The 24,844-nt window shown below is 59.2% G+C and overlaps 4 protein-coding genes across 4 annotated transcripts, besides 1 other annotated feature; all 4 read right to left on the bottom strand.

The window, feature by feature from the left end:
• Nucleotides 1–10: 10 nt before the first annotated feature.
• LPMP_070940 (protein kinase, putative) lies at nucleotides 11–3,985 on the bottom strand (the record flags this gene model as incomplete). Its single annotated transcript, XM_010705799.1, has 1 exon — nucleotides 11–3,985. One exon carries the CDS (start codon nucleotides 3,983–3,985, stop codon nucleotides 11–13), a length of 3,975 nt encoding a protein of 1,324 aa, XP_010704101.1.
• A 3,615-nt stretch (nucleotides 3,986–7,600) lies between these two features.
• Nucleotides 7,601–8,463: a repeat region.
• A 359-nt stretch (nucleotides 8,464–8,822) lies between these two features.
• LPMP_070930 (splicing factor ptsr1-like protein) lies at nucleotides 8,823–9,953 on the bottom strand (the record flags this gene model as incomplete). Its single annotated transcript, XM_010705798.1, has 1 exon — nucleotides 8,823–9,953. The coding sequence occupies one exon, from the start codon at nucleotides 9,951–9,953 to the stop codon at nucleotides 8,823–8,825; it is 1,131 nt and encodes a 376-aa protein (XP_010704100.1).
• Nucleotides 9,954–11,765: 1,812 nt separating this feature from the next.
• LPMP_070920 (hypothetical protein) lies at nucleotides 11,766–15,704 on the bottom strand (the record flags this gene model as incomplete). The annotated part of the gene is made up of 1 exon (XM_010705797.1): nucleotides 11,766–15,704. The coding sequence occupies one exon, from the start codon at nucleotides 15,702–15,704 to the stop codon at nucleotides 11,766–11,768; it is 3,939 nt and encodes a 1,312-aa protein (XP_010704099.1).
• An 8,179-nt stretch (nucleotides 15,705–23,883) lies between these two features.
• Nucleotides 23,884–24,426, bottom strand: LPMP_070910 (ubiquitin-conjugating enzyme E2, putative; the record flags this gene model as incomplete). The annotated part of the gene is made up of 1 exon (XM_010705796.1): nucleotides 23,884–24,426. One exon carries the CDS (start codon nucleotides 24,424–24,426, stop codon nucleotides 23,884–23,886), a length of 543 nt encoding a protein of 180 aa, XP_010704098.1.
• Between the last annotated feature and the right edge of the window lie 418 nt (nucleotides 24,427–24,844).

The raw sequence follows: 24,844 nt of genomic DNA, 5'->3' as shown, positions 1-24,844 counted from the left end.
GTTTCCACACTCATGAGGATTTGACAGCGGACGGCCGCGACGGTGGTAGCCAGCGGAGGTGCTTCGAGTATGGGTAAGTCAAGAAGGAGTGCTTGAGCAGCCCCGACGCGGACGGGCGCTGCGCCGGGTCGACCTGCAAGCAGCTCTTGAGAAAATCCAGGTACAGCGAGAAGCCATTGTACTCCGTCGTCCTCCCTTCCGCCTTGAGAGCAGCGAGCTCGTCGTCCGTGGGCAACCCGTGCGGGGGCGTCCCGCAGCGGCTGATGCGGTAGAGAAAAACGAAGGGGTTTGCGCTAGCGCTCTCCCGCCAGATGGGCCGATCGAGCATCTCGATTCCAACGCAGCCGAGCGACCAGATGTCGGCCGCGGTAACGGACTTCACCGTTCCTTGAATCACCTCCGGAGCCATGTACTGCGGTGAGCCGACCGGGAGACCGTCTCCCGCACCCTCACCGCTGCTGCTCTTCGTGGAGGGCGTCACAGCAGCACCAGTGGAGTCGGTCGCCACCTCGCACGGTGCACCGGTACTACTGCCAAAGTCAGAGAGCTTGACGCGACCGTTCTTGGTGACAAGGATGTTCTCACCCTTAATGTCACGGTGCGCGATTGAGAGGCTGTGCAGGTACTGCAGGCCGCTCAGTATCTGGTGCATGTATTGCTGAATCGCTAGCATTGTCAAGGCCCCAAAGCGCTCGACGAGGGAGCGGATAGTGCCGCACTCCACGTACTCCGTGAAGATGCTCAGGTCCCGCGTCGTCGTGTTCAGCGAGCTGCCCAGGAAACGGATGATGTTTTTGTGCCGAGTGGCGCACAGCACGTCCAGCTCGCGCTGAAGACCCTCCATCTCCTCCGTCCCCACCGCCTCACCGACTCGCATCACCTTCACAGCTACCATCAGCGAACCACGGCGAGTTTGCAGGAGTCCCATGTAGACAGAGCCGAAAGTGCCGCGGCCGATGAGATTGCCGAGCTGGATGTGCTCGAGGTCCTCCATGGTCACCTCGTCCAGCTTGTTCCGCCGCACGACGGAGGAACGGGAAGTCTGCAGACTGGAACAGCTCTCCGCTCGGTGGAAGCCTTCGCGAGCAGCGGCGTCCTTGCCATAACCCCCGGTATTCAAGCCGCGATAAGGCTCGAGGGCGTCTGTGCTGAGGTAGGGAACACCCGGCTCACCCGTGCCACTGCCCGCGTTTGCGCCAGCGTCGACTCTGTCATCTCTTGAGCGGCGATGAGGCCGCTTCGGGTCCCCAGCAGCGCCTGCTCCCCCCCGCGCCTCCGCACCGCTACCGAGCGCACTTTCTTTCGTCGGTGACGCTCCGGTGCTCGTGGTGCCCGCTGATTTGCTAGGTCGATGTCTACCAGTTCCGCTATCACGACTGCCTCTCGCTGCAGCGGCACCGGTCGCTGCGACTGGGTGCACACCAGCCACAAACGGCTCCAGCCCGAGCAGTTTCACCACGTCTGGGTGGCGAATATAAAAGGGGCTCAGCGTGACAGCCTGGAGGAACACCTCCACCTCTACCCGGCGCTCCTCTGTGAACGCCTCCGTGGCGAAGCGCACACTTGGGAGCCGCTTCATTGGTACGGCGGGAAGTTCCCGGCCCCCAACCATTTTCACCCGCTCAAGAGCTGGTATGATGCTGGGGTAGAGGCCGCGCTCCTGTGCCAGGAGAACCTCACCGCTGTCACGGTCGCAGACAAGAAGTTTGTAGGTGAGCCTCTTCACCTCTAGCGCGCCAGTGTCGACGGCGTCGTTTTCACTCCCGCGCTGATTTTGGCTGCGTAGACGCGCCGTGGTGGATGTGCCAGACGCGGCGCCGCTCGCCGGGGTGAGCGCGTCAGCACTGCCGCTGGTCAGGCGAGTGTGCCGCGTCACTCTGAAGCCTCCCGACTGCCCGCCGGCGCACACCTGCCGCTGGTAGCCGTCGCTTGTCCGTAAGGAGCCACTGCGTAACGAGTCGGGGCGGGTGCTTGGGTCAGTGGTAGCAGTGCCGCCCATTCTGGTCGGCAATGGACCATCACCGCCACCAGAGGTAGACGTTGACGTCTCTGGAGCGTTCCGCGACGGTGGCACCACGAGCTCGACCTTTATGCACAACGAATCAATGTTGCCAGTGAGTGAAGGTATGCGATTCGCCTTCATCGTTTTCGTCTGCTTCTTCGTGCCCTGGGTGAGAGACGCGCTGACGGCGTTGGCGCCACTTCGGTGCGCCTTCTTCGCGCCAACTCCTTTAGCAGCTACCTCCTCCTTCCCGGGGGCGACGTCTTGCGATTCTGAGTACCTCATTAACGGTGATGCTGGCGCACTGGCGGAGGAAATAAAGGACACGTTCGACGAGGACAACTCCGAGTCGCTGGAGGAGCCGTCTCGGCTGTCTCGCTCGCCGCACCGAGATCTGTCAAGAGTAGTGTCGCCTGCAGCGGCGTTAGCTCCTAAAGCTCTTGGCATACGACTCAGCAACGACGTTTCCGTATGGGCGTCCCCATCCTCATCACCGTTCTGCCCTGACAGGCGCGTCAGTGTGGCCACGGACAATGTGGCTGCACTCGAGGTCTGCGTTGCAATGTGGGAATCACGTCGGGTGTACGTCCCCACGCTGCCGTCCCCGGGCAACTGCAGAGCTGGCAGTTGTGACACAGCGCTGTGGCTAACTAGCGAAGATGCGACAGAGGTGCCATGGCTGCCTGCTCGTGGCGCTTGCAGATTGAAGTTCCGGTCGGGGGTCATTGCCGGTGACAAACTGCAGGTGCTCTGCCTCTCCCTGCATGTCATCTGCGGAACATGCGCGGTGGGTTGGGAAAGATCTATCGTCAATGATTCGGCACTGCTGTCGCGTGGTGTACTGAGGTGCGAGGGGTACTGATCGGCGGTGGACTCGATGGGCAGCTGGCCGTCAGCTTGAAGCACGACGTTGCAGCACTCAGACATCTCCTCCTCAAGGCAGCACACCGTGACAGTTGCCGTCTTGATAACGGATGACGGCGATGACGCAGTCGCACCGTTCGGCGAGGAGTTCGTCGTTGCCTTCCCGTTCGGCTTTGCAGTTGCCTTCACCAGTAATGACTTAGTCGGGCAGGCCAGGGACGGTGGCAGAGTGGACACGCTCTTCACGCAAGACCCGTTGCGGGGCGGCAGGCGCGATGGGACCCCCTTGCTGCGAAGCGGCGGAGAACAACCGTTAAGCACCTTCTCTGGGCCCTTGTCGCGTGCCGACGTTGGAGAGGTGCTGAAAGCGCCTTGATAGGGCAGTGACATGACGGCACCGCTGCTGCCGTTCTTCGCTGATTCGGACTTGCCCTGTTGCCCGCTACTAGCTTCTTGTCGTTGAGTCACAAGGGGCGGGGGTGTCTGGCGCACCTCCCCAGCAGCACCGCCGGCAGCAGCTGAGGAGACGCTGGTATGTGAGCAGGACACGAAGGTGCTATCCTGATGACCCTTGGGAGTCTCGGATCGGGATCTGGTGCAGCCACCAAGACCGCTCATGAGCCTCTGCGCATCGGTGCTGCCGCCCTCACCAGTGCTGAGATCTTTCTCATCGGGGTGGCATGTCTGCTCCATGACAGCGCGATACACTGAGGTGCAGCTGATGTACTCCTCGATAGGGTGCAAACTGCTGTCGTGCTCTGTGGACCTTACAGTGGTGCAGCTGGACTCCTCCATGGGTGGCTGTAGTGACGAGGACGCAGAGCTGAACCCGTGCTGGGAGCGGTAGGGGCCGTCGCCGGCTTGCACGGGGGAACTGGTGTCTACGCCGCCCCTCGATTTCATTGCCGGGAGCAGTTGGGCGATTTGCGCTGCTTGTTTCTTCTGCAAGTTCAGGTAGCGCTTATTTGCTGACCTTCCTACACAGCTTGGGCACTTGAGGCCTGACTTTCGGAGGACAAGATCAGCCCTGACGGTGCCGCAAACCACACAAAATACCTGCGGGCTATCATGCCCGCACACGGATACTAAGGCATTCGCGTTCGAGGTCGATTTCTTCATTGTGGGTGGGTGCGCGTGGGTACTCTTAGAGATCTTAGTTTCCGTCTCTACCAATCCTGCCTGCAGTACCTTGGCCACTGCCCCCTCCCCTGCAAACTGTTGTCGTCGCTAAGAAAAGGAGGTAGGAGAAGGAACAACTCGTGGATCCGCGTCGTTACAGATGAGGTCGGACGCGAGTGGAGAGGGGGAAGGAGTATGCGAAAGCACCTGTGCCTCTCTACCCACCAAGCGTCTGTCGATCCAGCAAGACAGACAGACAGACAACAACAACAGAGAGAGAATAAACGACAGGAGCGAATGGGGCCACAAAACAGACTGGCGAGCACACACCACTGAGTAACCCACGTAGTCGCGCAGGACAAGAACACGTCCCGAGGAAAAATAACAGACAGGAAGAGGAGAAAAGAGAGAGCGACAGGGCTGCTACTAACACGAGAGGAGAGGAGTCACGGGAGTCCAACAGCGAAGCGAGAGAACGAGAGCGAAAATGGTGGCAAAGCGGGAGTGGACTAACGGGAAGCAGAAGAGAGTGTGGTGCGAGAGGGGAGGGGGGGAGGGAAACAAAACAGAGCCAGAAGGCAAAGGATGATGAGGGACGAGGTCGGAGTAGAACACACACAGAGAGAGAGAGGGGGGGAAGGGAGAGAGCCGAGAGGATACACGCAGACGTACACGCGCGAGAGCAGCGTTGCACACTGGGGAAGGAAGGCTAGTAGAGAGAGAAGAAGGCGGAGAAGGGCGGAACGAGGAGGAGGAAGCAGCGGCCCTCGCTCGTTCTCACTTTCCCCGTCCACCCCGCACCAGAGCAACACACCGACTCTCTCCTTTAGAGAAAGGAGAATGACACACAAAAATGCTCAAGCGCGAACAGGTACGAGACACTCAGAGAGAAAAAGGGTGCCACCAGTGATGGGTAAGTGAGTGAGGAAGGGAGGGAGGGAGAGGCGGAGGCAACCAGCAGTCCAGAGAGTGATGATGATTATGGAAGTGAAAATTAAAGACGAGAAACACAGGAGGAGAGAGGAGGGAAAGCAGTAGTCAGACTGAGTAGAGGGAGGAAGGGAGAGTTGGGGAGGAAAAGCAAAAGTGCTCCAACCAACTGAAGAGCAGCAGCAACACCGAGCACAACAATACACGCAATGCACGAGACAGGGACAGCAAGAGAGAGAGAGAGGGGGGGGACTGGAAGAAAGGGAGAGGGAGAGGCAGGACTTGAAGCAATGGGCAAGCAAAATAGAAACAAAAAGAGATCCGCTGGCAGTGGAAGAAGACACCAGGGCACGCACGCGCGCGCGCACATATATAATTCAGAAACTTCTACCAAAAAAAGGAGGAGAGAAAGAGAGTCGATAAGCAAACAAGCAACGAGGTGGGGGAGGGGAGGGGAGGAGAAGAACGCCAGGCGGTGCAGATGACCGCTATCACGCGCAGCAACGGCACGCACCCGCACGAAAAGAGTGAGAGAGGGGTGCCCGGAAAAGAGAGGGACACCGAACGCAACTGGGAAAGGGGGGAGAGGGGGTACGGGGTGTTCCCTGCAGGATCCGTGCAAGGGAGAGAAACGAGAAAGAAGACCGACAGGGTGGGGAATTGGTATGGGGCAGGGAAGATTGCGGTGGCCGGGGAGAGGGGGAGGGTAATAGTGGTCGTGGTAGTAGTGGGGAACAGGAACAGGGAGAGGGAGAGAGGAAGAAGGGGAGACGAAAGGAAATTCGCAGGAAGTACCCGACGCAGGAACTCGACGACAACTCGAGAGAAGGAGCGAAAGAGAGAGAGAGGGGGAGGGGAAGCGGAAGGGGAAACTGAGGAGAGGCACACACGCGCACACATACACACAGGAGAGGGAAGAAACAATGATGGTTCGGCACAGAAAAGCAAAAGGGAGGGAGGGAAGCACACGCCAAAGAAGAACGCGCCCGGGCACAGCCTAAAACTGACGAGCAACCAGCGACAAAAACTAACAAACAAACAAACCCACAATAAAAAGAGCAGGCGAAACCGCAGGCCCACAGAGAATGTGGGGGGGTGATGGGTGGGGGTAGGGGGGCTTGCGAAGTGCTTGGAGGGAAGGGGTCGGTGACATACAGGTACAGAAGAACCGGGAGAGAGCGTATAGCATCCAACCCGCCGGAAAGGGAGAAGAAGAGAACAATGCAGACGCGCGCACAAGCCAACACGGTGCACTGTCACGCGCCAGTCCTGTTTCGCTGTGGTTGGCTGATGGCACGTCCTGTAGCGATATGCCCTCGAGCTGTAGACCTATGGGTGTTCTTTCTACCCGCTTGCCGTACTCTATTCGTGCGGCGGCTCCGTCTCTCGGGCGAACGCGCTGGGTGCACTACTGGGTGCCGACAGTTATATGTGCCACTACTGCTGCTGTGCGTCTGGCAGGCGTACAGTTTTCTTTTCCTCTGCTCTCTCTCTCTGGGTGATTGTGTGTGTCTGTGTGTAGAGTTGGCTCTCGCTTCCTCGTCTATCCGAGGTGGCTGCGCAGCCCTCTTCGTTCCAAGTTCGCCGGGTCGGGGAGAGGGCTAAGGAGGGCGAGACTCGCTGCTCTATCGTGTTACTTCAATCTTACCAGCTAAACTTATACTCTTGCTTGAGAGAGGAAGAGGAGGAGGAGGAGAGGAGGAGTGCAGATTAGCGGGGCAAAGATGGCGCGCGCCGTTCCCACTCACCCACTCGAGAGGAGGGAGATGGACGTGCAGCCAAGGATAGCGGTGAAGCTGCCGCCAATGCGCGCTCAGAGGTTTTTTTTCTATTAGGCAGGCAAAGAAAACAGAGAGCCCCACACAAAGACACGCAGCCACCCCAAAGCTCGTGTGACTGTGTCTGCGCTAATGTAGGGAGGAGAAGGGGGCCAAGCGACCGCGAGAGATACACCCAGCAGTACTCAGTCCCTCCCTTTTTACAAGTGAGGCCGCTCATCTGTGCTCCGTTCGGTGGTTGGTTTGTTGTTTGGCTCCGTGGGGGTTTCTTCTTAGTGGTCGTCTTAGAAAAGTCTCTAAGTTACGTGTTAACGCACACAGCACCCCGACACAGACAGACGCAAGTATCGAGTGCGTCGCTCTTTCCTGCCTCACTCATCAACACTTCATCTCTCGCTCCTTCGCCCTCCCTGTCCCTCATCAAAAGGCCGCAGCGGGGGGGGGGGGGGGGGCAAAGCGAGAAGAACGTATCTAAGAGAACTACAAGAGAGGGGGGCACGATCCGCCACGCACACGCCGATCATGCCCGTCCACTTACACACCTACGCACAAACAAAGCGAAACAAGAACACCGCCGTAGCAACGAGTGGAAACTACTAAAAAGAAAAGAGGGAGGGAAGGAGGGGAGGAGGGGCGGCGGCGGCGGCCTCCTACGCGCGCCACACCCCGAAAAAAAAGGGCCACCACACCGTCAGAGAGCTCAGCCATCGACACAGACAGAAGGGGGCATCGGCTGGCAGCCAGCCACCATCGCCCGCAGGCACGTCGACAGACAGCCAACCACATCAGCGCATACGAAACAGAGAGGGGCCCACCCAACACACACGTAGAGAAAAAAGTGGAAAAGCGAAATGTCGCGCGCGCGCGGGGGGTCCCTTCCGATCACGGCAAGTCAACAAGCGGAGAAGCACATCGCAGCCGCTCATCTATCGCGGCTCCACCGTGGCTGAGCCCGCGTCCTCGAAAACAACCCTGTCGAGTTGCCCCATCCGTCTAGCCCGCTCGCCGTGTGGGCCCCTGCGCACCCTCCTCCGGTCCGTGCTGCGCGATCGGCGCCAGACGGACCTGGGCGGCCCGCGTGCCGTGATCCAGCCGGGCCCGCTCGGGGGGAAGGGGGTCTGTCGTGCGGCTAGGAGGTGGTCTAGGCGCATCCCGCATGAGCTCAAGGAGGACGTTGGCCAGCTGCAGGGCAGGCCCCGCCTCCCCGAGACCCACCACCCAGCCCGCGCGCCACGCCTCGCGCCACATCCCCTCAGCCCGCGGCACTCGATAACGTGCTGTGGAGACTCTCCACAGCGGAGTCTGGAGGACTCTATCGTGCGGCTCGGCGTGCCCCCGTTGGGCCTCCCCCGCACCTGTGCCACATCGGCTCACCCGTGTGAATCCCTTCGCGCCTTGCTCGTCCATCCCCCTTCCTCGCCTGACCTGTGGACACCTTGCCTGCATGGGGTACACCATGCCGGCGGCGCTTCACACCGCGGGCGCACAGTGACCGCGTGTGTGGACCCCGGGCACTGCTCCAGGACGGCGCTGCTGCCGGGGGGTTAGCTGTCTGCATCCCCCGCTTCCGTTGATGCCACCCGGGCACGTGTCCGCATGTGCCGCGACATGTGGGACGCCGCCACGCGTCTGTGGCAACAGGGGCGCTCCGCCTTCCCCTGAACCCGCATGCCTCTGACAGCAGCGGGTGGGCCAAGCGGAAGAGGCCTGTGCGGAGCACGTACCTGTGCACGAAGAGTTCGTGGCTTGTCACTCTGATGTGGCACAGGGGAGGTAGCCGGCGATTGCCACCCGGCGGGGGAAACCGGCGCACGGCGAGTGAGACGCGCGTAATCACACCGGTGCGCACAAACCAGCAAAAGAAACGGTAGAGAACGAAAAACCTAAACGAATAATGCCAACAGAAAAGAGAGGCGGGAGGAACACCGCACAGGGCTGCCACAGAGCGCGGTGTAACCCACCCATTACGACGTCGCTGCTACTACACGACCAGCGTCCCCCGGGCTTCGCTGCACCTTTCCCTCCCTCTCCTCATTCTGCCTGCCTCATCTCACTTCTCTCGCCTGGTCTCGCGTAGCTTGAAAAATCTCGGCTGGCGTGTGTCTCTCAGGTGAGGCTAGCGCATCCTCTCAACGGCGGACGCGGCGGTCGTCACTGCGGCGATCGTCACTGCGGCGTTCGCGACGATCACCACCACGCTCGACACGGCCACCACGACGGTGCTCGCTGCCATGGTAACCTCCGCGACGGTTGCGACGGTCGCGAGAGTCCTCAGAGGCGGGCGAGTAGCTGCGGCGACCGCGGCTGTGCGAGCGGCTGCGGGACGAGTAAGAGGAAGTGCTGCGCGACGACGGAGTGTAGCTGCGGCGCGAACGGTGGTGGCGGTGGCGAACCTCGCGGCTGTCGCTGCGGCGGCGGTGGTGGCGCGTATCACGATCGTGACGGTCATTTTCGCGGCGCGGGATATCGCGAACGCGCTGGGGCGAGCGCTCACGCTCCCGCTTTCGGACTGCGGTGCTGATATGCACAAGCACGCGTACGTCGCCAATCATCATGTTGTTCAGCGCCGCAACCACCCGCTTCGTATCCTCGGCGGAGGGCACGTCGACGTACATGCAGTAGCCACGACGCTCAAAGCGCGTGACCGAAGTGATAGCCTCAATCTTGCTTCGAATGATGTCGTTGGGAATGTCCTTGCCGGCAGGGCCGAGGTTCACGAATACCTGACGGCCGCCGTTCACGTAGCGGCTCTCGTCCACTGGCTTGGTGCCGCGTGCCTCCTGGCGCTTGCGCTTGTTCTCCTTCGCCTCCGCCATGGTCTGCTTGCTCATCTGCACCGCCAGACGGAACTTGCCCTTGTAGTCCTGGTTGTCCAGCTTCGCGATCAGGTTGCGTGCCTCCTCTACCGTGGTCGTATCCGCGAAGGCACAGCGGCCACGAAGGCGCACATCCTTCACATTCTCTGGGTCGATCGCCTTCGACTTGAGATAATCGGTCAACTCCGTCAAGGTTACAGTGCGGCCGGCGGGGCCCATGCCAATGAAGATGGACGCCACCTCCTTCTCCGGAATCTCTGGCTGTCCGGCATCATTGCTCGGGGTCGCCGCCGCCGCTGCAGGCGCGCATCCGGAGTCGTTAACGGTGGCCTGCCCCGCGCTGGGCTCTGGCAGCCGCATCGAGTTAGAGCTGCTGCGGCTGCCAGAGGCACTGCGCGACGCACTTCCAGTGGCGGTGCCGCTGCGGCTGAGCGATTGCGACATGAGCTGAGCGATGTAACGTTGGCAGAACAAAAAAAAAAACACAAAAGGCGGCGGAGGAGGAGGCGGAGACGGAGGAGGGAGAGCGCGTGCGCGAGGGAACGGCGAGGGACGAGAATTATGAAGGAAAACACGGATAAAAGAGCCACGAAAGGAAAAGCACGGCACTGGCTTAAAACTGGTGCGCAGGGTGCAGAGGTGGCGATGACGGGTGTGCGGGGAGAAATACGTCGCGCATTGGTGTGTGTGCGTGTGGGGGGGGGGGGGTCCATGAGAGGGGAGAGAGGAGTGGAGGAAGAATGATTTGGTGCAAGAGAAGCGCGTGAGGGACGGTGGCGGCTCGATCGGAGGAAGGGGGGCTGCACTCTCGTCGACTCACATCATTGAAACGGGGTTACCCCAATGCAAAGGAAACAACCCACATACGCATGCGCGCATATACATAGATTGCGACAGACATGTGTCCACACAAACCCCCTTGTCGCTGCATGTGCCTGCGAGTGAATGTATGCATGTCGCCGTAGCGAAGTCAAGATGTCGAGAGAGAAGAAATGAGGGGGGAGATGTCAGCGTGGTCTTGATACAGACTAACACGGGGGGGGGGGGGGGGGCAGTCTCCGCCTGTTGGTTGGTCCAGCCTTCGCTGTCTCGGGAATTCACCTTTGTCTTATGCCCTTCAGTGAAGACTGACAAATATGCGCAGTCACAGAAAAATAGGCGGAGATAGCGAAAGAAAGCGAGCGAGGAGAACGCTGCTGTCCCTCCGTGTGAGAGAAAGTAAGTGGGGACCAGAACGGCGGTGTTCGATTCGTCTCCCTCTGCCCTCCCCTCCCGTCACTTGTCCACGCACGTTGTCAGTCGTTTGTTTGGGGCCTCTGGATGTGTTCGCAAGGGAGTAAAAGCCAGAGGGAGGCAAGCAGGAAGGGGGGACATGATGGAGAGAGTGGCTGGGAGAAGGGGGAGATCGGAAAGCAAAATACGACAGTAAAGAGGAAACACAAAATTAAAAGCGTGAAGAACAAGTTGAACGCACAGCCACACACGCATGCACCGATGTCCACCACTAAACCGAGAGAGAACCGAAAGACAAAGGGGGAGGGGCGAGGGGGGGCGCAGACGCCGCTGGCAGCGGAGTGGGGCACCACCAGCCGCCATCGAGCGCTTGTGGCCCAGGGGGCAGCAGGGAGAAACGCGCTCCAGAGAATCAACGGCTGCAAGCAAGAAGCAATAAACAAGGCCCGCCACAACCACCGCCCCCTCCCCCACCCGCCGAGGCAGGAAAAGGAATGGAAACGTGTAGAGCGGGAGGGGGAGACGAGGAACAAGCCGCACACGGGAGGCACACACACACACACCTCCCCACCCGGGAGCCCCCCCTCCCTCCCTTCCCAAGAGGGGCAAAGACACCGGGAGAACGCGAAAGAAAAAGAGCCTGCACAGGCCACACACGTCACACGCGATCGGACGTAACCGAAGACAAGGGGGGGGGGGGTAGAGGAGGAGGACAGCGGAAAGGCAGCAAGGGGGTGGAGAGCACTTCATCGATACATACGTAGGGGGTGGGTACTGTGTAGTGGTCATCCGTGACCACACTCTCCCCTCCCTCTCCCTCGCTTTCCCTCTCAAGGATCTCGCACGTGCGTGCAGGGATGCGTGGGACTCACGTTACCTCTGAGAGCGGCAGAGAGAGAGAGAAAGAGCGAGAGAGAGAGAGGGCACATAAAGATAATGGGAGAGGCAAAGGGAGAAGGAAGTGCGGGATGATAAAGAAGTAAGAGACCCCGATCCTACAATCCACAACGAGCGCACACGCCTCTAGTACCCGTACTGCATCGTGTGCGGGGCAGACGGTGCCGGCATCACCAGCAACACGTTGGCACCAGGCGTAGGTGGCTTGGCAAGCGACGACGCCGCCGCCGTAACCTCTCGCAAAGCACTCCTATCACTTACCATGGTGAACATGTGCTGCTGCGGCTGCGGCTGCTGAAGTGATAGCTGAGCCTGCGGGGAGACAGCCATGGGCACACCGGGGTGATTTTGCAGGTGAAAAGATGGGGCCTCAGTGCGGATGTCTGCTGCGGCGGCGCCGTCACTGACAAGACTGTCTCTATCTAGCGAGTGCAGATCGCGACATGGCTCGCCGCTCTTCACAAAAGCCTCTCCTGAGGAGGCAGGCATCATGCGGTAAAGGCGCCCGTCTATCGCGACCATGGCTGCTTGAACCGGGAGCGGAGACCGCTGATGTTGCTGCGGTGACGACTGTAGCTGCTGTTGCTGGTGTTGGTGCTGCGCATGCTGAAGCTGCTGCTGCTGCTGCTGCTGTTGCGCTTGCTGAAACTGAACTTGGCGAAGCTCGTTTTCGAGCCGCTGGCGGTGCTGCTCGAGCTGCAGCGTGATCAGCTCCTGCTGTAGCCGCCACTCCTCTTCCTCACCTGCACAAATCGTGGTGCGCTGCTCTTCTGCTGGCGAAATTCGATGATAAAGATGCTGCTGTTGCAGCGGCGGACACGGTCGCTGTTGCTGTGGTGGTTGCTGCTGTAGAGCTCCGAGGCAGTACTGCTGCAAACCAACATCAGTGTACGAGAATGGAGGCGGCACTGTGATGACAGCTGCCGTGACAGTGCCGTCAGTGTTGGCGATGGGGACCGTCACGACGACGGAGTCATCCGCGGTGGCATGGAGACGACCGCCAGCGGTGGAGTGCTGGGCCGAAGGCGGAGAAGATCCGTGCATGCAAGACTGCGGTGGCGGCGGCGCCATCGAGCCCGGTGTGAGTGGCGACGAGATAGTGCCTGACCACGTTGACTTTGTAGTCTGTGAAAACAGGTCGGTTCGCGACGCGGACCAGTGGCTGCTGGCCGGTTCCGGCTGAAGTGGCGCTTGCGTCAAGATGCCTACAGCGCCACCGTTCCCATTCGTTGAGCCCAGCGCCGCCGGTGGGCTGTATGATGAAGGAGACGCAGAGGCCGAGAACACTGGCGGGGATATCGAATGCGTAAAGTGGGCAGCATGGTCGCTGTCGTCGGCACCTGTGATATCCACGCCGAGGCCACCGTTAAGCGGCTTGAGCGCAGTGGGCAGCTGCCCGAAGATGCTCAAGTTGCCAAGCGTGTTGTTGTTCGACCCCATTAGTCCCACAGCTGCCACACTTTGAGAACCGGTCACTACGGTGCCACTGCTAGCTCTGCGGTTTCTGTAGCCGCTGCCAGGCATGAGTACCTGCGCATTGCTACTGCCTTTACTGGGGCTGGTGGACGATAGCGCCAGGCTGTTTGCCATGCACCGCCCAAGATTGAGGTCAGGGTTCACGCGCAGTGGCTGGACTTTCGATAGAGGCGACATCGTGGCGCCGTTGCTCGGCAACGCTGACATCGCACCAGGGCTGGGGTTGGGATGATAGGCACCACCCGTAGGGGAGGTAGTGCTAATGTCTTCTCGTGGCAGGAACGCTTGCAGCTGCAGCGGCCCACTAACCCCATTCACGCTGCTGTTGCTGCTTGGGTGGCTGCTGAGGTGCTGCGCACGCTCACCAATGGAGACGCCGTGGGTGCTACTGTAGGCGTTGTGGACGAGAAGCGGCGCTGCACAGCTCGTGGGAGGTCGACTTTCACAACTCGCAGATGCTGTCACACTGCTGCTGCTGCTCTCCACGCCACCTGCGCTGCCTGTTGCCACGGATGCACCAGTCGCAGCACCAAGACGGCCGGTCGGAAGCGCTGGTGCCTTGGCACTCGCGTTGCCAGTAGTGACAACTGCAGGGGTCACTGTGACGCGGGTCTCGGAGTGGTTTGCCGCTGCGTCGTCACAGCTCTGTCCTACGGTGAGGCTCCTTGACACATACTTCTCTGATTCCACAGAGTTGACGGTCGCGTTTGACACTTGGGTGCTTGGGCCCTCTGAAGTGCTGGAGGAGGTCGCTGCGGTGCCCTTCTCATCCTTGAGACGACCAGCGCCGCACGCCGGTCGCCCCGCGCCCTCCGACTCGGAGCCGGGATACCGCATTGAGTGCAGCGGGTTGTTGCGGCAGAAGAGAGCAGAGTAGTTGCTGGCGGTGACGTAGTTGCCGGTGAGCGCAGAACTGGTGGCAGTCGACAACGGTGGCGGTGGCAGGGGTGGCGGCAGTGAGTGCTGCGGTGGCTGCACCTGTGGTGTTCGGACGCCGTCAGGGGTGAGCAAAATCAACCGGCCCTGTGGGGTGGCAGCGTAGATCTTTCCAGGCATCATGGCAGCTGAAGGTGACTTAGGCACTCCAAGCTGTTGCTGTTGCAACTGTTGAGACTGTGGGTGTGACAGCAGCTGCTGGGGATGGGATTGCCTCTGCGTCTGCGGAAGCTGTTGTGGCTGAAGGTGGGGAGGCAAGTTGGGGAAGCGCGGGCCACCCTGGAACGACATCAAGGACGAGGCTCGCACACGCTGCAGCTGTTCCTGCTGCTGAGTTTCTTTACGCTGAAGCCGCTCCTGCTGGCGCGGCGCGGCGCACTCCTCCTGTAGGCTCTCTACCTGCAGTGCCGGGATCTCAGGTGGGTGTGGATGCCGGCCGTGGCTGAGCTCAGCCACGGGCAAACCCGGGCGAGGCTGGTTGGGGTACTGGCGATAGGAATGTATGTGATAGTGGTGACCTGCACTGGTCAGCTCGTCCTTGAACGACGAGCGCTCGGAAGACAAACAGCTGCTCTGCAGAACCGTCGATATTGAGGACGATGAGGCGGTCGTCGGTACTGTTAAAGTCCTCGCAGTCGCCGCGTCACTGCTCGTGTCGCAGCTCGGGTCCGTATGAGAGGAGGTACGCGGAGCGGCCTCAGCGGAGGCGGATACGGCAGTGACCTCGCCGGCGCCACGGCTGTCGCCCATCAAGCGAGCACTGGAGGTGGACAGTGGAATACGGAGGCTGCCAGGGTGAATGTTCATCTCACCCCGAGTGCTCACGTTGCCCGCCATGCCGCCAGCGTCATTCGCCGAGGGCTGGCGCTGTTGCTCAAACAAAGTCGCTCGTGACGCCGCGGAATTGAGCGGGTACACCGTAGCCGCGGTACTGTGCGGCTGCGGCTGCGGCTGTTTGAAAGGTTGCTCAGCTGACAGCTCAGCAGTCTGCTGGGAAGGCGCCTGGGGAAGCTGTGGCTGCGGTGGCGACTTTGAGCGAACACCGCTCGCGACAGTACCGCTTCCACTGGTGAAAGACGCATTTGCCCTGGACTCGGAGGACTGCCCAATGCTGGTGGCGGCCAGCTGCCCCACGGCCGACACGGGAGAAGAAGTGCAGCGCATCGCCCTCGTCTCCCTCGGCCGAGAAGGTGCAGCAGACCGAGGAGCAGGGGGTACAGCAGCACTGGGGATATGAATCATATGACCATCGCCGCCGGTCCGGCACGCACCGGTAGCCTCGCTGGTGGCCCCGCGCTGCAGCGGCACACTCAAGTAACGATGCTGCTGCGGCTGTGGCTGTGGCTGAAGTGTCTGTCGTAGTGCGGCCGCTAAGTTGCCGTACGTATTTTCACTGACGCACTTTTCCTCCGCGATACTGGCGAGCTGGTGCTTGATGCTCTCCTTGATGATATCAAGAGCGTAATCGTCATTGTCGCGAAGGGGGGTTGGCGTCGTTGAATGGGGCAGCTGCACCGCCAACGGCGCAGCCGTGTACTTGAAGGCAGCGTCCCCAGCGCCGCCGTTGAGCCACTCTGGCTGAATGCTGAAGTCTTCCGACACGGTCGTTGACTGCTGCGAAGGAGTACCCTTGCCTTCCCCGCTGCGTGTCATCACTCCGGCGGGCGTGCTTGGGCCACTGGGGGTGCCTGGGCCTTTGTATGCGTTGATGACGTCGCGTGTGTTGTTCGCTGCAGTCATCGACGACCACGAGGAGGCGGAAGAAGCGAGCTGGGCCAACTCAGCGTTCGCTGAGAACGCAGACGGCGACTTTGCGGCGGCGGCGGTGCCTCGGTCATCACGAGAGTCGCCCCAGGGCAACGCGACCGACATGGTTGTTGCGGTAGTGGCGCGCATAGGCCCATTGCTGCAGCCGCCAAACGGCATCACAGAGGGGGAGGGGCTGGAGTCAGAGCCCCACACGCGCCACTCAAACGAGGTGGTCGAGTCCTCTACCGCGTCGGACGAAGCGGTGTACATGACGCCGCACTATCGGATAGTCTGGGGGAAGAAGAGCACAGGCAAGAAAACGTGGAAAGACAGACACTCCGACAAGGAGACAAAGACGCCCGGCACGTCGGAGGAAATACTCAGGAACGACGAGCGAGAGAGTAAAGCGAGGGAGAAGAACGCCGAAAGCTCGTGCGACAGTGGAAAAGAGGCGAGGAGACAAGTGTGCACAGGGCAAGAGCGAGGCGGCAGGGAGTCGAAGGCACAGACGCGAAAGGATGAAGATCACACGCTCACAGAGAGAAAGAGAGAGAAGTGCGGTGGGATGAGAGAAACCAATTTGATCAACCTTAAAGTGGCTTGGTTGAGCAAGCGCTATTCACCCCTGCTCTCTCGCTCTCTCTCTCTTTATTCTGCGCTACGTTGATTCCTACAGCAGTATACTCTCACAGAAGCGAGGAAGCGAGAGCGACAGAGAGAGTGATAGAGTGCGCGCTAGCAGGCCACCAAGAGAAAACACCAGCAAGCGCCGATGCTACCAAAGGAGAGAGAAAATGAAAAGGGAGCAAAGCGGCGGTGGGAGGGGAGAGGGAGGGGAGGGGGCGATGAGGAGGAAAGAATGCCCTGCGTGTGTGGGCACGTCTATGTACCGGAGTGCGTGGGCTTCGTTGCAGATATTCTGATGGGCGCGTCTTGGTGGGTGGGTCGTTGAGAACTCAAGGCTGAAACAGCGAGGAAACCACGGCGGCAGACAGACAGAGAGCAACCGGTGAACCAGATCAGATGACCAAGAGCGAGAAAGAGAGGGGGTGGGGTGGGTTCGCGACAGCCGCGCACAAGCACACGTGCAGTTGCTGAGCAGAAGGACGTTTTTAGAGAAGAAAAGCCAAAAGAATAGTCGTCACGACACAGATGAGATGGTCAGACAAGAAAGCCAAACACACCGGCAGGGGGTACTGTGACGCCCACGAGCAGAGCTGCGTCGTGTGGTAGACTCGAGTCCAGTAGAAGAGGAGAGGCGAAGAGAAAGAGAGCGAAAATGGCAACAGCACAGAGCGAAAGAAGGGCGATCGAAAGACGGAGGCGGGAAAAAAAAACCCAAGTGACGGAGAGGGAGGGAAGGAGAGGGGCGGAGAGTAGGAGGGGGGGAGGTGCGTCAAACAGGAAAAGAGAGAGAGAAAAAGAGAAACAATCCAGGAAGTGATTGGCACGCAGATGCAGTTGCTGTAGCACATGCAGGCACAGACAATGCGCAGCGATGCTCGCGAAAGGGAGAAAACGGGGAGGGAGGGAGGGAGAGAGGCACAGCAAGAAGACAACGAAATTGCAGGGAAGAGACTGGCGCTCGATAAAGAGAGCAGACGGAGGAGTCAAAGGAGGGGAGGGGGAGGGGGGTAGAGTGTGTGTGTGTGTGTATACGCATGCGTTCAGGGGGAGAGGGAGAAGTAGAAGAAGAAATGGAAGAGTGAAGAGACGCACACAGACTCACTGGCAGGCAGTCAGGTGGTAGTCACGCCTGGGTCGAACAGCAAGACAGAGCAGCGCTAAGACACACACTCACCATGCACAGGAGAACGAGAAACAGAAACGAGAGTCAGACCGCAGAGGCGCTTGTCGTGGACCAGGAGAAATGAAAAATACAACACGGAAGTGAGGAACGAGTGGAAAACAGCACCAAAAGAGAAGCACCAAGGAAGACCCGCTGCAGCTTAGAAGGGAGAAAGAGAGAAGGGGGAAGGGAGAGGGGGCGAGATGCAGACCTACACAACAGCAACGCGCACAATCACTCGAAAACACATCCAACCAGAGAGAGACGTAAAACGAAAAAAAAAAGCACGCAAATGGGGGAAAAGGGAGCAGACGCCGGCGCACCACTGAAACGCCAGAGACGCGCCCGTGGAAATACCCCAGAGGCGGATGGACTGAAGAGCGAAAACAGGCAACAAAGGCGATGTACTAATGAAAGCCGACAAGTAGAGGAGGCAATAATGAGCTCCACTGACGGCTCTGCGCAGTGGAACTCCCTTGGGGGTGGGGGGTGGGGAGGGGGTTCCACTGCGCACGAATGAGCCGCGAAGAAGAGAGGGGAGTAGGTATGATGTGGTCGGAGCACTAAAAGAGGGAAGAGAAGGACAAGAGGAGCAGCGGTGGCGAGGAGTAAAACAGCGCAGACGCAGCACTCACGAGGAACAACAAAGATGAAGGAAAGAGAGGTCGATGGGAAACGAAGGGTGGCGGGTCAGACGAAGAGGAATCGTGGAAGAGGGGGAGGCGAGGGGGCGAGGTAGGGAAGGCGCCGCAACGGTAGTCCTGAGAATAGGAAAGGAAGGCGGAGAAGAAAACAACAATGCTGAACGGGAAAGGAGGGGGGAGGATCCACGTACGAGAGAAGCTGAGTTAGCCTTAACAATGCAAAAGCCCTGGTGCTCTTGTTCCGCTTTCTTCGTTTTTTGCTGGGCTTTTCCACCTTCTCTCCCTCTCCTTGATTACCCAACCGCACGCGTATGGGTGGGTGTGTATGTGTATGTGTGTGTGTGGGGGGGAGGGGGGGAATGGGTGCGGGTGTCTGCAAGCGTATCGGCGCAGTTGTACGCGTATGGTGCCTTGTATTCCGTACGCTCTTGGGTGTGTGTGTGTGTGGTGGGGGGGGGGGGGTACGGAGGAAACGAACACAAAAGAGAGGCTTCAACGCACACTCACAGGCACACGTCTATATCGCTCTATAGATGTATAGCTGTACTAACACAGAGAGACAGAGAGAGAGCGCGCGAGCGAAGGGGGAAAAAAGGTGCTCTTTACAGATTCGAACCAACGCAGCAGAGCCCCGGCGGAGAGTCAAAAAGAGCAACACGAGTACGGGGAGGGGAGGGGAGGAAAATCACACGTCTTTTGTTTCTTTGGTTCTTCTTGTGAAGACAAACACCGCCAACAACGACGACCACAATGGCAGGGCGTAAAACGAATAAAAGAAAAAGTGTGCTTACGAGAGATACGGAGAGGGGGGTAAAGAGGGGGGAGGGAGGGGGGCACTGACACAGACACTGGCAGAGGAGGCGAGAGAGGCAGGGCAAAGTAAAGCGAAAAGAAACGCACAAGAGATCGCGCGAGCAAAGACGACGAGGGCGAAAAGAGCGTTGAGGGCACGACGAGCAAAACGGGGGAGTGGTGGTGTCTAGCGAGATGACTCGGTTCGAAAGCGGGGATGGAGGAGGGGTGGCGGTGGGAACGAGAGCAAACAAAGAAAGCGAAAGCAACGACGGCGAGGAAAGGGGGGGAGAGGGAGGGAGAACAACAAAGCTGACGGTGTCGAGTGCGAAGTGTAAAAGAGTAGAACGGGGAAGGAGGAGAGGAGGGCGCGCGGTGGGACTGTGGCGGTGTTGGGGGAGGGAGGGGGCAGCAAAGGCTACAGGGAGCGGAAGGAAACAACCAAGGGAGGGAAAAGAGGCACACAGAGAGAGAGAGGGGGGGAGGAAGGGGCAGAGAGAGGACTCTCGTAAACGCTAAGGTGAAGGTAAACTCAAAGAACGAAGCAAACAAAGGAAATTGCAAGAGTAGCCGCTGAAGTACGCAACAGAGAGACGCAAGAGAGAGGGGAGGAGAGGGGGCAAAGTGAACTACAAGAGGCGAAGCAAGAAAAAGAAAGAGAGGAAAGTACCCTGTGATAGAAGAGAAGTGAAGAAATGAACACGGAAAAGAGGGAGGTGGTGCACCAGCAAGCAACACAGACGCGCACACACACACACAGAGGGAGTAGGGAAAGTAACGCTCTACTGTGCTTGCGTCAACCTCTTGCACCGTTGCTGCGTCCTACTTCGAAGTAGCGAGGCGAAGAGAGAGGGACGAGGAGAATACAGGCACAACTAAGCGACGAAACAGCGAGGAGAAAAATTGATGGTGGTGGTGGTGAGAACAGGAGGGCGTGAGGCGGGGTTCAGTGATGGGATACAGAGAGAGGAGGAGGAGGAAAGAAGGCAGAGAGACGTGAGAGACGTGAGGCAGAGGGAAGGGCAGTGAAGAAAACTAAGGCTGGGGGGCTGAGGAAGAGCTGCGGGGAGGGAGGGGGAGAAAAAAGGACGCAGAAGCACGCAAAAGGCAAAAAAAAACACGAAAACGCGTACAACCAGAGCGTAACAGAGCTGAAAGAGGCAAAGGAGAAGGCAGTGACTCTCTAGCGGAGTGAGGAGGAGAAACAACTGAGCAACAGCGGAAGATAGAGGGAGAGAGGTATCGGTGGGGCACACACACACAGAGAGAGAGGGAGGGGGAGGGGAGGGGGAGAAGAGAAAAGAGACGCAGACGATAAAGAAAGAAAAAGAGAGAGGTAGATGTGAGGAATGGGGAGGGGTGGGGGGGAAGCGAAAGATGAGAAGAACTGCTCAACGCCGAGAAGGTTCACACAAATGCACAGGAAGGGAGAAGGGAAGTTGGACACCCCACGACAGCTACCGTGCTGAGAGAGGGGGAGAGAGAGGGGGGAAGGCGGAGGGAAGGGAAGAGGTTGGTGATTAGTAGCTGTGGAGAGAAGGGGAAGGGGTACTTCACAGAGGTGCAAGCGACGTATACGATAGAACACGAAAACGAGGCACGAACACAAGAGAAATGATGAGAGAAGGAATCCAGAGCAAGACGAGAGAAAGGGGGGAGGAGGGGGAGGCGGAGGAAGAGGAAGAAAAATGTGGGAGAGGAAGAGCCACAGAAGGTAGCAGTGATACGTGCACGTCGAGCGACACACGCAGGGACGCTGAGAGAGAGAGAGAAGGGAGGAAGAAACAGACGGTGAGTCAGACTCGACTAAAACGCGCAAGCACAGAGGCACATAAGAAAGCGAGAGAGGGGAAAAGAGAGTATTGAAAGTGTGGTAAACGAAGGAAAGAAAGGGAAAGAAGAGAGGCGGTGGCGGCAGATGAAGGGGGGGAGCGGGGTGTGGAGGAGGTGAAAAAGAGAGGGGGTGGAGGCGACGTACAGAGACAGAGGCGGGGGCAGACAGAGATCCAGCGCACAGCGATACTCACACAAACACACGTGAGTGCAAAGAGAGAGAGAGAGAGAGACGCACACACACACGGCAACGAAAAAGACAACCCGCGAGAGAAAAATGAGAGAGAGGGGAAGTGGGGGGGGGGGGGGGCAAAGTAGAAACCAACAATAGCGAGTCTAAGAAAATGGTGGTGCACGAGCAACAGCCAAACAAACAAAGAAAGAGGAGGAGAGCCGAGTCACAACGACGGAGACAGGCAGGGAGATGGAAGACGAGTCTATCGATGAGTATGTTACTCGACGTCGTGCCTTCCTGGCTGTGAAAGCCAAGACGGGGGGGGGGGGGAAGGGGGAAGGGGAAAGGGGAAAGGGGAAAGAAGGGAAGGGAGCAGGAAGGCATATAACAGGTGGAAACGCGCGCTGTGGAGAGGAGGGGGATGCAACACCTGCTCTCTTGTAAGTTCCGAGCTACACAGTCACTGCGGACACGGTCAAGCGAAATCAACAAATGAACGCCCACCCTCGCGCAAGAGAAGAGAGAGACCTAAGACGGCTACCCCAAGGGCGCACCCTTTGCTCCCTCTCGCTGAGGCGTTGATGCTGCTGGTACTCGCAACCGTCAACCCGAGCACGGCAAGGGGGAGGGTGCAGCGACGAAGCAAGCAGACCCACTCGAGAGACGGAGAGAGGAGGACAAGGTAAGGGGGACGAGAGACTTGTACCTCTCACGCACACAGAGGTAAGCGTTATACGGTTCGGCCGTGCGGTAAGCTGAATCGTGCTCTAGAGAAAAGGGGGAGAGGGCCGGCAATGTATATGAGTGAGTGAACCCAGCACGTGAGACAGGCCAGTCGATGAGGGCAGTCGCTGCACCGCCTTACCTTCGTGCCCGCCCTCCGCGAATCGTATGTTTGGCCTTGCGTCGCTCCTTCTGAGGCTCTTTGTTTCTTTGTTTTTCTTATTTGCGGCCTTTACCGCCTCTGTGGCGTGGCGGTGCTTCTTCCTTCTCCCTCTCTGTGGAGGGGTGTTGCGTGGGCTAAAAGGGGTGGCAGAGAGAAGGGGCGCAGGAGGTCCGGGAGTGGTGGTGGGGGGAGGGGGGGAGGGGGGATCGCGTATTGGCACTAGCGCCAGTAGTAGCCGTAGTAGTACGAGGCGGAGGGGCGTACCCGTGTGTATGCGTGGGCAAGGGGGGAGGAGGGGGGGGAGGTGTATGTGGATGGGTGGGTGGGGTTGACAGCAAGAGTGGCGCTCTCCTCCCGCTTGTGTCCCTGGCGTGCGCGGGTACAAATGAGCTTAAAGCTCAAAAGTGGAGGAAAGAAACGCAGACGAGCGAGAAGTGTGCGCGTAAGCGGAAACGTGGGCTACCGCGTTGAGAGAGAGAGAGCCAAAGAAGACAACAAAACCTCAGCTGCCAACGACGCACGTCCGCGTAGTTGTGCAGTGGACTCGGGAAGGAGCTCCGACGTGCGATGTCAGGGGAAGAGGGAGGAAGCAGGCACAGAGCGAGGAAAAATAGGTGAGGAGAGCTGCTTACAAACTAGAAAGGAAAAAGATGAGAGAAGAATGGTAATGTCGGTCAATCGCTAGTAGGCCCCGCGACAGCAGCAGGAAATACGACGAGGGAGGTGTGCGGTAAGACCCTTTGATGGTCGCCAAAAACCTCAGCGTTAAGGGGCCTTCGGTAACGAGAAGAAGGTGACCGCGTCGGGACAGAGAAAGAGAAAGAGAAAGAAGCGAGGTGAGGTGAGGTGGGAGGGAAGAGAGATGGAAGGAGGCTAGTAGAAAATGAGGGGTGACCACAAGACGTTCTGTGAAGCTTGAATGCGTGACGACACGAACAAGAAAAGAGAAAGCGGGTGTGCGCGCGCGAGTGAGGTGGGCAGTTCGTGTGAATGTGAACGACGACAACGACAACACGAAGATCGTCACGTTTGTCGCCAGCACGCACCGTCATCCGATGAGAGAGACGAGGCGGAGAAGAGGGGGCAGCGGGAAGTAGAGAGGAGGAAGGAGACGAAGAGGGGAACGGGTGCAAGGTGAGCGAGAGGAGGTGCTGTGTACATGTCCTCGGCGCTGTCATCAGCACCGCAGATCGTGCCGGAAGTGGTGAAGAGAAGGGGGAGAGAACACAGTACTGAATGCAGTTGTAACGGCGAGCATCAGCACGCCTTCCTGACGACAGAAACTACCGAAGAAAGAGGAAAGGTGCAGCCGGGTACGCTCTCCACACAAGGCCTCTCCGCCCCCCCCCTCTCCCTGCTGAGGAGGCTTCAGTGAGTCCGACGAGGCTCATTTTCTTGGCGACAGCGTCCACTGGCGGTGCTAAAGTTTAGGTGCGCACGATGACGACGGTGTGCGGGAGAGTAGAAGTTCAGTTCCGGAGCAAAACCCCAAAAAAAGAAGAAAAAGAGGCGACAGCGAAGGCGGAGATGCGCATGTGTGCGGGAAAGTGGGGCACAACGAGGAGGCAGCACAAGGGCGCAGGTCTACCAACCAGCAGCGGAAGGACAAGGCCCGCCTTGACAGTCTCTGGCACCCCCCACACCACACCACACCGCTACGCTACAATCCTATCCACAGAGGCACCACCGTAAAGACACAAGAGAGAGCATTCCATCGTAGAAGCACAAATTCGCTGCATCCCCCAAACAAATGCGTGAAAGCCCGCCCTACGACAGGGGAGGAGTGGAAGGCAGCGGGAACTAAATCAGCAACAGCAGCAGCAGCAGTAACAAGCGAGCACGCACACACACACACACACACACCGGTCACTCAGTATCTCTGTCCAACCCCTTTTTTGCAAACATGTTCGGCTACTGAGCCGCAGTTACTTCCTTCCGGGGTGTTGGTGCTCCTCCAGTGGGCACTACTCGTCTTCAGCAAACGGCGGCGCACCTGCGTCGGTGATGGCGTAGTACCGCACCAGACTCGCGTAGCCCTCCATGTCACCAGCACGCAGGAGGTTTCCGGCATCGCAGTTGAACGGGCTATCCGACTCTGGCTCTGCCAGCAGGTTGAGAATCGCACGGCACACGGAGCTCAGCGTCCACACCGGGGACCACCGCTTCTTGAGAATATCGAGGCAGACATTGCCCGTGTTGAACTCGACGTTGGGGTGGAACACTTTCGTAATGAAGGCGGCCTTCGGGGGGACGAGGGGGTACTCGTGCGGGATGCTCAGCACCAGGCGATACCGGCCACCCTCAAACGGCGTGTCGGGTGGGCCTTTGAGAATGGCCAGCCACGAGTAAAGTCCGGGCTGCTGCGAGGACTGCAATGCGACCCCTTGGCTACTGCGCCCAGCGTCGTTGCCCTTGGAGGGGTCATACAGTTCCAGGTGGATATCCGGGTCGGGGTGCTCCGTCGCCTCCTTGAGTTCCTTCCCCAGCCGCACAAGTGGATTGGGCATATCACCGCAGGGTGTGGGAGAGGGCTGAATGCGCGCGCCTGCACGGAAGAGGGGCTGGGTGATTCACCGTGCCTGTATTTACCTACGTAATGTTGTGGGGGGAGGGGGAAGGGGGAGGGGGAGGGGGGGACGTGACACCATAAGAGGGACGCGCGCATGGAAGTGAGCGGGCACACACGGGTGGAGGAGTGGAACACGTGACCGACGACGACGAGAAGAATCGCGAGCTGCACGATGTGTTGGGAGGAGGGGGGAGGGCGGGAGGGGGCGCACAACCACAAAACGGAAAAGGGACGAAGCGAAAGAGAGGGAGGGGGGAAAAAACGAGCGCCTCTCGGATACTCCGCCTCGCGCCTCCCCCCCCTCCCTCTCCCCTCCTGCCCTCTCGGCCCGTTCCTCATTCACACGAGTGTTTGCA

The sequence above is a fragment of the Leishmania panamensis genome (assembly GCF_000755165.1).
Source record: "Leishmania panamensis strain MHOM/PA/94/PSC-1 chromosome 7 sequence".
In the NCBI taxonomy this organism is placed as follows: domain Eukaryota; phylum Euglenozoa; class Kinetoplastea; order Trypanosomatida; family Trypanosomatidae; genus Leishmania; species Leishmania panamensis.
The sequence above is the reverse complement of the archived record's forward strand: the minus strand, read 5'-3'. Positions and strand labels throughout refer to the sequence as shown.